The following is an 11,796-nucleotide window of genomic DNA, read 5'->3' as shown; positions in this document are numbered from 1 at the left end:
CTCAAGAAAAGTACACCTCAGAATTGTTGAGCACAATATTTAAGGGTGCGTACTTGGTTAATTTTCAATACAGACCAATCAAGATTTATAAAAGAAAAATACAAATGTACTCAACAAGCCACTATCTGCAAATGATTTTAAAATAAGTATAAATACTTATTTAAAATAACATTAATAAAACTTAAAAGTAATCTCACTGTCATGCTTATTAGTAAATGAAAACCAAAATGATCAAAGAACACCTCAATGTTAAAGTGATGCTGGAAAAAAAGGTGCTTGACTTATCCACAATAAAACCTTGACCATTACATTGTTCTTTTCATTGGTGGCTAAATTTGGGAAAATTGGCAAAAAATAAAATCAATGGTTCCAGAATACGTAAATGTTCACCACACTCTAATTATCTGCAAATTTTGGTCAGAATTTGAGCATGTCAAAGCCCTGAAAAAGCCAATTAATTTGCCTGTAAAATAAAAATATTAATCCTAACAATTTCAACAGGGCCTCACTGTCTGTCAGTGCCTGTAAGTGCTCGGGTCCTAAAAATCATAATAATAATACTGCCCTCATGCAGTACAGTCATTATAACCAGAACCAGAGCCAACCGGTGTCAGACTCCCTTCCCTTGTACGCATGCGCAGACAGGCTCAGCGCTAACAACAAGCTAGCGGCTGTGAGCTTCACATGTAACGGACTCTACGCTGGCATGTACATTCTTCGGATGAGCTAGTTTCCAATGAACGAAGCCTCACGGACACAACGCGTATTCTAATCTCCTCTGTGCAGTCTCACCATGGCGGTAAGTCGCCAGGCCTGTTTGCCTGTGTTTTTTGTTTTGTTTGGGAGTGAGGTTCCTCCCTTCCTCTACCCCACCCTCCTCTCTGGTGTGATGCTAACCGGTTAGCATCGCTACAGGATGCAAGGAGATGGCTCCCTGCGCTGGGTTGTTTTTCTCACCTCTAATCATGCGTCAGGCCGCGTTAACCATGCACAGTTTTCACAGAGCATGTTTTCCAAATGAGCTTCTGTGCTAGTTGACATTAGCGTTTCAACGTTAGCAACGCAAGCGTTCGCCTGCCTAGCAACACAGCAAATGGAAAAAAAACGAAAACGTTCCATAGCTAATACCGTGAGCTAAACGCTGAACAGACACACACACACTTGGCTTTTTATCTTTCTTTGGTTGAGAGGACACTCCTTGAAATAGTGCAATGCAAACATAGCCCCTTGCCCTAACCATAACAACTAAATGCCCAACCTCAAAACCAATTCTTAAGCCCAAACAACCCTATGAATTTGGGAGCATCACCCAAAATGTCCTCACAATGATTCTAAAGCTATAGAAACACAAAACACTGCTGTGCATCTTTCTACCTTTAGTAGTGTTCCAGCTATTTCTCTTGTTAGCTAGCTGACATTGTAGTTTAGTGAGTTAACTGTCACTACACATGAGTTGCTGTCCCGTGTCATATCTTTGTTTTTCTTTTCGCAGAGTAATAAGCAGGAGGTCAGTGATAAAGTCAAGGTGGTGGTGAGATGTCGTCCCTTCAACCAGAAAGAGAAGATGATGTGCCACAAGCAGGTCGTGATGGTGGATGAGATCCGTGGGACCATAACTGTCAACAAGCTGGAGAATCCTCATGAGCCCCCCAAGACCTTCACCTTTGACACTGTGTTTGGACCGGACAGTAAACAGCTGGATGTCTACAATCTCACAGCCCGCCCCATCATCAACTCAGTGTTAGAGGGTTACAACGGTACATTCAAACAAAAAAAATCAATGAGCCATTGTTGTAAAATCAGGACCCTCAGATTAATGTTCGTTGGACACTGTTACAGACCCCGTTCAGACCTGGTATTAACGTGTGCCCCAAGGGATCCGATCACGAGTGGTCAGCGCTAAGTACAAGTCAGAACACACTAAAATCGAAATGATCTAAAATGAGCTCAGATCCGTCAGACCACATTGGAAGGTGGTGTGAATGCAGACGCCCACTCAATTTATTCCTCTGAATCGCGACAGTATCACAATGAATCGTATATTTGACTGATCTCAGTCACCATGCGTTGCTTTGTTGATGACACATACAATGTCATCCCACTCATCTATACAGCCAAACTGGGTAAAAAACACAAAATGTTGGTCTTGGAACACAAATGGCAGTGGTGTTTTTTTATCTATAGAACAGGAAACGAGATCCGATCACATGTGGTCACAGGAGACGCATCTGGGTTACGATTTTAATGTCTGTGTGTGAACTGCTCTCTCTAGACGGATGTTAATACCAGGTCTCAACAGCATTCATGGCCTCCTCTACATTTTATCTCTGGCCGATGCTTGCCATTAACCCTAATAACTGTTTCCTTTTAGTCTTTAATTTTCATATTCCCAACTAGCACAGATGGTGTGATCTTACACTCTGCTGCTCATTTCAGGCACCATTTTTGCATATGGGCAAACTGGCACCGGAAAAACCTTCACCATGGAGGGAGTGAGAGCAGTGCCAGAGCTCAGGGGGATTATACCAAACTCCTTTGCCCATGTTTTTGGTCACATTGCCAAGGCAGAGGGAGATACCAGGTAAGAGAGAAATCAGTCAGGAAATTAAAACAATTTTTGGTCTACACAAAAGGTTAGCCACTCCCCTGAGTTCAGTTGACACCTACAATGACCCCATTTACATAAATGGCAAATTAATTGAAGGATTTTGTGAAGCGTTAATATTTCTAGCATGCATATCTAAAGCAACAAGCATGATATTGCTATTGACACACTGCCCTGGTTTTGCACTATCACAAATATTATTGAGCTTAAAGTAAGCATTATCTTGATCGCCATCCGCAACTACTAACAGCTGTTTCAGAATCTTTAAAAAAAATGTCTTCCAGATCAGGAAGTGCTTGTAAATCACACAGAACAGCAGAGTTTATTGTCATATGCAATTTAACTCAAGTGGCAGAGCTCCCTAGTTTTCTAAAGATCTAAAATATTTGGAAGAGGCATTTAAGGAACACATTTCCATCTGTGGTGCTCAAGAAAGTTTAGGTCACCCCTTTGAAAAGCATTTTAATTTCTCTTAGATAGAAGCTATTACTCTCACTAGATTGATTATGTGAGATCTTTTTGTTTCAACATTATCAGAACAAAATTCCCCATGTTAACAAAGCTTCTGTCAAATTCCACAAGTGTTACAAGCGAGAACATTATTCAAGAAGCCTGTTTTACCGTTTTCCATTTTTCCATTTACCTCACGTTTTGTACACATTTTATTCTCACAGATTTTTGGTCCGTGTTTCATATCTGGAGATTTACAACGAGGAAGTGAGGGACTTGCTGGGCAAGGATCAGATGCAGAGGCTTGAGGTAGAAGGAAATGTCTTTTAAGCCACAACATACAGTTCAGTGATTAATGCTACATCTGTCCAGGAGGATCTTTCATAAAGGACAGATATTTTCCAATATGTGAAAAATTGTAAAAGGTTACTGAGTATATTAAGGTGAATGAACTATTTGAGGTGGATGACAGTTTTCCCTGATTCCCTATTTTTTATTTAAAGGTGAAAGAAAGGCCAGATGTTGGCGTGTATATCAAAGACCTATCTGGTTATGTTGTAAACAATGCTGACGACATGGACAGGATCATGACAATGGGACACAAGAACCGTAAGTCAAAAGACAGACGTCATGAAGATGGAAATAGATACCGATAAAATCTAACATGTTATTTTCCACTGAGATATTTACCTGTTTGATATGTAGTACAATCACCACAACATTCAGCAGCTAACTTATAAGAAATGGAAATTTAGATGGATATTAAAGAGGTTTACACAATCTCGCATTATATACAATATTGAGAATATTTAGCTGATTGACGTTCATAAATTAAATTAAAATATTCATTTAAGATAGTGTTGAGCAATTGTTAAGCACTGCGCTTATGTGTAAAAAATACTTCACATGATGCTAATCAGAAAGGGCATAAAAGGGAATTTCACAAAGTGCAAAGATAATGATTTCATAAAGATTCTAATTTCCCCTCACAGTTAAAAGTTCATAGATAACATGGGAAGTTTGGCATATTACTTTGAGACATTTGGACTCTACGTTAATGAGTCATGTTGTGACATTTTTCTCTGTTATTTCACTATGTTCAGGGTCTGTCGGTGCCACAAACATGAATGAACACAGCTCCCGTTCTCATGCTATCTTCACCATCACCATTGAGTGCAGTGAGAAGGGCGTTGATGGAAACCAGCATGTGCGCATGGGAAAACTTCATCTGGTTGACCTTGCAGTATGTATCTGCAGTCGGAAATTTCTCAGCAAAATTAAACTTCGTCCCAGAGAATGCGATCACGCTGATTTTATTTATGCTTTATTGCACACAACCAATCCAGCCACAACCAATTAATCAACCATCCCCATCCCACAGGGTTCAGAGAGACAGGGCAAGACTGGAGCCACTGGTCAGCGTTTAAAGGAAGCAACAAAGATCAATCTATCCCTCTCCACACTGGGTAACGTCATCTCTGCCCTGGTGGATGGCAAGAGCACACACGTTCCCTACAGGAACTCCAAGCTGACCCGTTTACTGCAGGATTCACTCGGAGGAAACTCAAAGACCATGATGGTACGATGAAAGTTTCAAAACAAGCTTTGGCCAATTCGAAGCATTTTGCCATACTTGATGCTGACATTACTGTTTTTGCCTCACAATTGAAATCTCATACATTTCCTCACTAGTGTGCAAATATAGGCCCCGCAGACTATAACTACGATGAGACCATCAGTACCCTGCGCTATGCCAATAGGGCTAAAAACATCAAGAACAAAGCCAGGATCAATGAAGATCCTAAGGATGCCCTGCTACGCCAGTTTCAGAAGGAGATTGAGGAGCTGAAGAAGAAACTAGAGGAAGGTAATAATTATAATTATATAATTATATTTTTTTTTGCTGAAGAATATATGCTTTTTTAAATACTCAGGGTTTCCTCTTTGAGGTAAAAATAGACAGTTTGATGATTTCCCCCAGAGATGGTCTAATACCAATATCAACATTAAACAAATCAACCTCAGCTGGCATGCAAATACCATACGCTATATACCAATCTGATACCATGTCTTGTACATGTTATTTGTTTCACCCAAGTTGAAGAAGAAGGAATTTCCACAAGTGTGGTGTTAGCCAGAGCAAGCTCAAATGCCACCAATGTGGCAACATTTCATGCTGGAACAGCTATTTAAAGGAATTCATTGTTGTGTATTCCTGGATTTATTTATTTGTGTTCTTTCTCAGTTATATTTCTATATAAATATTTCTTTCTCAAAGTACATAACAATCATAGCACACTGTCCGTCAATGGGTTGTAGCTGCAGTTCTCATTTGTTTATTTCCTCTCACTCTCAACTGGCACATTGCTGATTGATCACTGATATTTCTGTTGACAATACATTTAAAAACACTATTTTATTTTAGACTGCAAGAATGGAAAAATAAATGTGATTTCATTAGCACTTTTAAGACTGCCACTTAAATTGTTGTGATTGTAGGTGAAGAGATCTCCGGTTCTGAGGGGAGTGGATCAGATGAGATGGATGAAGGTGAAGATGAAGGAGGAGAGGCAGGAGTGGGATGCAGGAGAAGACGAGGTAAGAATATGTGATAAATGCACATGAATATGAATGTGTGGCGCATAAACTGTATAAAGATGGACGAGACGACAGCTCACCATAAGTGATGCCAAATCATCTTATCACCACCTGGTGGCTGGCTGCAGTATAGGTCGTAAACCTTGCCTCCTCCTCCTCCTCCTCCGTGTAAGTGAAAGAGTCATTGGCCTAACTAAAAAGTCAAAAGCACAAATTAAAATACAATTTTCTCAAAGATGGTTTCTGTCATTTGTTGATGTACTAGGTAGAGACATGTCTTTCAACTTAATATACAGTCTATGGTGCAGTATGACAGCAAATGACAAAAAAATCTGGTTATACATCTGTAGACAGTGATGTCTACATGTAGTTCCATCCCTTATTAGAATGATAAGTTATATGAGTCAGATGTAAGATTGTCAGATAATCATCAAGATGAAGTTAGTTTCAGATCAGTGGTTATTTTATGACCTCAGGGTTATCATTCACAATCATAACACCTTTCTCATTTAGGAGTTTCCCTAGTGTCTTTCACCCCTTACACCTTGCTATGTTTGAAAACAGTTAAAAAACGGATGTTGCAATGATGACACCTATATTTCCTGTAAGACCATGTTCCAGGATGGCTCATACTGGTCTCTCTCATTATTTGTCATCAATTTGTTTGCGTGTTGGTAGCACTTGGTGACGAATGTGTTGATGAATGTGTACTGATGAATGCAGTTTTTTCTCTGTATGGTATATAGATGTTTTTTTTAGGGGGATTCCCTGTTTTTCTGGGTTTCTTATTTGTAGTATTTTCATAAGTGGTGGGCTTAGGGATCTGAGTCCGGTGTGAACTCAGGGAGCTATTTCTGCACAAAAATTATTTAACTTTATATTATCAGTTTCAGCTTACCTTATCATCTCTGTTCACTGTCACTTCTCCTAAGGCATTTCATAATATTTTGGATTTTTGAGTTTGATCTCACTTTTTCTCCTTCCTTTTTCACATGCAGTGTTCCACTCTATAGAGCCATACAACTTTCAAGATTACTCTGTAATGTGTTGCTCTTTGTGTGTGTGTCTCTCTCTCTCCTTTTGGTGCAAATGCCGCCTGTCTGACTTGCTATATACTTCTTAAATCAAGAAGAAAGAGGTTGGTGTGAGAACCTACATGGTCCTACTGTCTCTGCTCTCATAAACGAATGTGCCATGTGAAGCTATTTCACTAATTCTAACCAAGCCGACCACAGACTGTTGTTAGCATCTTTCTGTCTGTCGCAATAAGACTGTCACTGCCATGGGACTCATGTTATACATCTTCATAACCATCATTTTGTTTTACAGATTTTTGTAATCCCTTCAATATGAAATTTTCCTTAGAGGTTCAATGTGTAGAATTTGGGGATATCTAGAGGTGAGTTTTTTATGTTGCAGCTGAACATCCCTCACCTCACCCTCCCCTTCCAAACATGAAAGAGTACCTGTGGTAGCCTTCAGTTGCTCTAAAAACTCAACAAGTGTTTAGTGTGTCCAGTCTGGACAACTGTAAAAAAAAAAAAAATGGCGGCCTCTGTAGAGAGGACCCGCTCCCGATGTGAATATAAAGTATTTAAATATAAAGGGCCCATTCTAGGGTAAAGAAAACAACAATTCGTACAATTTAGATGTAACACACTAGTGAAATCATCACTAGGATTATATTATATAACATTTCTGCCAATAGATCCCCTTCACCTAAATCTTACACACTGGACCTTTAAACTAACAAGCAAGTCATAAAAATATGTAGGTGGCTCTCACTGACTCCCTGTTAGAACCAAGGTTTCCTTAGGAAACTCAAAATTTGACTTCTATCGTGCAACTTACTGAACTAAACTGTAAAAAATACTAATACCACAGTTTAAAACGAATTAACATGCTTTTAAACCAGACTAACTAACATTCAGAAAAGTGCTTGGCATGAGAAGATACAGCGAAATCAACCTGTGAGTAAAGGACACTGGTTCCCCTGTGTGTCTCTCTGAAGGCAGGAAGAAGGTTTCTCCGGACAAGATGGTGGAGATGCAGGCAAAGATCGATGAGGAAAGAAAAGCTCTTGAGGCCAAGCTGGACATGGAGGAGGAGGAGAGAAACAAGGCAAGAGCAGAGCTGGAGAAGAGGGAGAAGGACCTGCTTAAAGCCCAGTGAGTCTTTTCAAGACAAATATTGAGTATTTGTTTGAAAACCTTGAATATTTTCTTTCACTGTTAGCAGACCTTGCAATAAATGAATGATTATTTAGGAATTTTATTTATCAAGGATACAGTACCTTTCATACCTGATTTACCTAAAACCCTTAGGCAGGAGCATCACCTTCTGCTGGAGAAACTGTCAGCTTTAGAGAAGAAGGTGATCGTGGGTGGGGTGGACCTCTTGGCCAAGGCCGAAGAGCAAGAAAAGCTCTTGCAGGAGTCCAACAATGAACTTGAAGAACGTCGCAGGAGGGCGGAGCAGCTGCGGAGGGAGCTGGAAGAGAAAGAAGTAAGGACAGATAACAGTTGGTATAATTGTAGGCTACTGGATTATTATCACAATACTAGGCAAAGAGGCATGTCCCTGCAGTTTGAAATAAGCCTGACGTCAGGATATGATATCCTATATATTTTCATATGTATATATATATAGGTTTCTTGTAGCCATGACCACAGACTATAGCTTGCTTGCTGGAGCTTCCTTCTGAATAACCATTGCTCCCTCTCCCTCTTAAAACAGCAAGAACGCCTGGACATAGAAGAGAAATACACAAGTCTACAGGAGGAGGCTCAAGGAAAGACCAAGAAACTGAAGAAAGTATGGACCATGCTGATGGCTGCTAAATCCGAAGTATGTATAACAGAAAAGCACCTGTCAGGGCTGGGTGGTGTGATAGCTGGTGACAATAATATGCTCCCTAGGATCATTCTCATCAAGAGCTTAACTTATTTCCCATTCAAAATTCAATAAGATATTTCGTTTTTCTGTCTTTAAACGCATAATTTTCTAAAACTCGGTCCATATCATTTTGTCTGTTAGATGGCTGATCTACAACAAGAAAATCACAGAGAGATCGAAGGCCTCTTGGAGAACATACGCCAGCTTAGCAGAGAACTCCGGCTCGAGATGCTCATTATAGACAACTTTATTCCCCAGGAATACCAGGTGTGTGTTTGTGCGTGTGTGTGTGCGCGTGCATGTGTTTGTGGGTGTGTGTGCGCGCACACACATATTCAAACTGTGATGAAAGATAATTTTTACTGTGAACCACTCTAGCCTTATAACATGCACATGCAGACAGCACCTTTTTTCCTGCAGGTGCTGCTATTGCAGCTCTGCAGCTGTAGGAGCTTTACATCAGTGGTAATGTCCTGTTGTTATATCTTCTCATGTTTTCCTGTGTAGGAGATGATAGAGAATTACGTGCACTGGAATGAAGACATTGGAGAGTGGCAGCTGGTGAGCTCCCTTTGCATAACTCGTGTGCACACTGCGAACTTTGATTTAAATATGTAGGCCCTGAGTTAAGGATGACTTGTCTTATTTTGTGTTTTTGTGATGTCGTTCAGAAATGTGTGGCATTCACTGGCAACAATATGAGAAAACAGACTCCTGCTCCAGACAAAAAAGAAAAAGATGTGAGTACAAGAGGATACATTTTGGGTAATGGCTGATGTTTTTTCTCTTTGTGCAGTGCATTGATCACTTCTCTCTTCTTCTGTCTGTTTCTTCTGCAGCCGTTTGAGGTGGATCTGTCCCATGTGTATTTGGCCTACACAGAGGAGAGCATGCGGCAGTCGCTGATGAAACTAGAGAGGCCCAGAACCTCCAAAAGTAGCAAGAGTGGTCGACCCAAGACAGGACGAAAGTAATTAACTTTTTACAAAGTGACGCCATGTAGTTTCTCAGGGTACAGTGACTGCTCCATAGAGAGTTTATAAAGATGGATGTCGCATCTCCACTTCCTCCCACTATCCAAAAATGATGCCAAAATATCCAGGATAAGAACGGTGCCATCTTGCGCCAGAAACAAAATTTGAACCGATCGCTGGTCAGTCGCTGTCCATAATGACGTCTCAAATAACTTAGCGCTTGAACATAAATCTGTGTAATAAGCACTTCCTGAAATGATAGAAACCTTTAAAACAAAATTTGGCATGTACTTGCCACATTGCACCGTCTTTGTCCCATCCATTACCATGGAGGCAGTCATTTTGCCCACCTTAACATACAGTCTTTGTTCTGTATTTGTGTAAATGGTCTACGTCAACTTGCTTACCACAAGCGTACGTGCAGTTGGAGGAATCGTGATTGTGAGGGTACCATTGACAGACTGATGCATTTCCACCTGTCCAAACTCTGGCTTTAGTGTGTCTCAACCCACCACTTGTAGTCTAATAATCACCTTTTCCATATCAGATCTTTTTTTAGATTTTGCAACAAATGACGACACTTAGAGTTATTGTTTGTAAATGGGGCATTTCTGAAAAGTATTCTAGGGTAACTCAAAGATCAGTCTTTGCCCAGTGTAAGTTCTAGAACCTTTGCCATTTTAATGTGTTTTAACATTTTTTCATGTGTGCTTCCGTTAGATGACATAAGATGGTCCTATGAGTACACAGTAGAGTTGCTAGTTGTGGATGTTTGGCCTGACCTGACCCCACAATGTATCTGTATAGCATATGGATATCAAGCTTAAGCAGGATGCAATCTGCTGTTATCTTAATATTCTGTCATTCTGAGAAATGACAGAGTTGAAAACTTTCAGAGGTTTTTGATAACTCTTATCTTGCTTTCATCTCCCCACAGGAAAAGATCTGCAAAGCCAGACGCTCTGCTCGATTCCCTTCTGCAGTAAAGACGTAGAGGAAGGTCACACATCTCTGCAACTTTCATTTTACTCTATCAAGATGTCATTAGTCTAAAGAAGTTGAACATAATTTAAAAAGATTATCTGAATGCACTGCATAGCTGTGAAGATTTAAGTTGTTGTTGTTAGTCGTTGGATTTGTTGTTGGAGGTGCAATAACTGTAGAGTTAAGGACTAGTTATTTATATTATAATGTAAGACTTCTTTGAGGATACCCAACATTTTAGTATCGCTGTGGAACACATTTCAGTTCTCTGTTTGAAATTAAGCTCATTAATCTAAGCACCACTATCTTCAAGGGGGAAATCCTCTGTAAACATATTTCACTCAATAGTTCAATGTTGTTTAAAAGTGACAAAAAATCTGAAAGCAGCTACAGATTTCTCAGATTTCTGGAAATATATATTGTGCACATAGCTACTGCATTCATAATCTTGAAAATGTGTACTCAGCAGCGTTGTGTGATGAACACAACAGATTATGTCTTAACCTCTGTTATTTGATTTCCTGTTTTGTGACAAACTGATCGATAACACATGGCCTATAACTGAATTCATAGAGGGTTGCATTTGCGCTTAAACTAAAGCAAATGATTCTTCTCTGAGCACAGGCTGTAGCTTTAGTCCATTAACATGGAGAGGAACATAGTGAACACTAATGTGTGGGATCAACAAGAGCAGAGTATAATTTCACATAGTTCACTGAAGGATGTGCTTTATACTGTAAGAAGCATAAGGGAGTGCTTGGCTGCCTGCTGTCGTGCCATTTCCCAATCGCAGCTAGTCACAATTTTAATTTTCTATTGTCACCCCGCTCTGTGTTTTATTGAGTTAACCCATGAATGCTGTATGCCTTAGTATACTACTTTAATATTATGTTCTGAACTGGAGGCAAACTGACTTTTATTTTGTACCATAAGTTATGCCAGATGTTTACACCCATCAAACCCCTTGATATTTTATTGATTAAATTATTTTACATGTTGGATCTCACACTCTTGTTGAATCTTTCTTTTTCCTGATTGTTTCAGGCTCCTTGATATCTTTGAATGTCCCAATATCATAATACATATTTACAGCAATTAGATTTAAAACAATTAAGTCTCATTCATATTCAAGTAGAAAATCTTAGATGTATTAGCATTTTCTTTAAAGCCACCGAAACTGTTTAACTGCACTGATTGTTCATTAACAATTACACTTTTATTCATAAACAATAAATTATGGAATCAAGCAAGTCATTGGTGCTTATGCTAAAGTCGAATGCTGTCTAGGTT

General features: G+C 39.6%; 1 protein-coding gene across 1 annotated transcript; it reads left to right on the top strand.

Moving 5' to 3' along the window:
* Positions 1-656: 656 nt before the first annotated feature.
* kif3a (kinesin family member 3A) lies at positions 657-11,512 on the top strand. Its single transcript, XM_061080097.1, has 17 exons — positions 657-799; positions 1,493-1,757; positions 2,437-2,581; positions 3,280-3,364; positions 3,559-3,664; positions 4,159-4,298; positions 4,437-4,634; positions 4,748-4,922; positions 5,555-5,653; positions 7,665-7,821; positions 7,978-8,158; positions 8,390-8,500; positions 8,690-8,815; positions 9,056-9,109; positions 9,220-9,288; positions 9,388-9,518; positions 10,460-11,512. The coding sequence occupies exons 1-17, from the start codon at positions 794-796 to the stop codon at positions 10,506-10,508; spliced, it is 2,097 nt and encodes a 698-aa protein (XP_060936080.1). The 5' UTR covers positions 657-793; the 3' UTR covers positions 10,509-11,512.
* The last annotated feature ends 284 nt before the right edge of the window (positions 11,513-11,796 follow it).

This window comes from Limanda limanda, chromosome 10 (assembly GCF_963576545.1).
Source record: "Limanda limanda chromosome 10, fLimLim1.1, whole genome shotgun sequence".
Classification (NCBI taxonomy): Eukaryota; Metazoa; Chordata; class Actinopteri; order Pleuronectiformes; family Pleuronectidae; genus Limanda; species Limanda limanda.
Note: the sequence above shows the minus strand (reverse complement) of the source record. Positions and strands in the feature narration are given on the sequence as shown.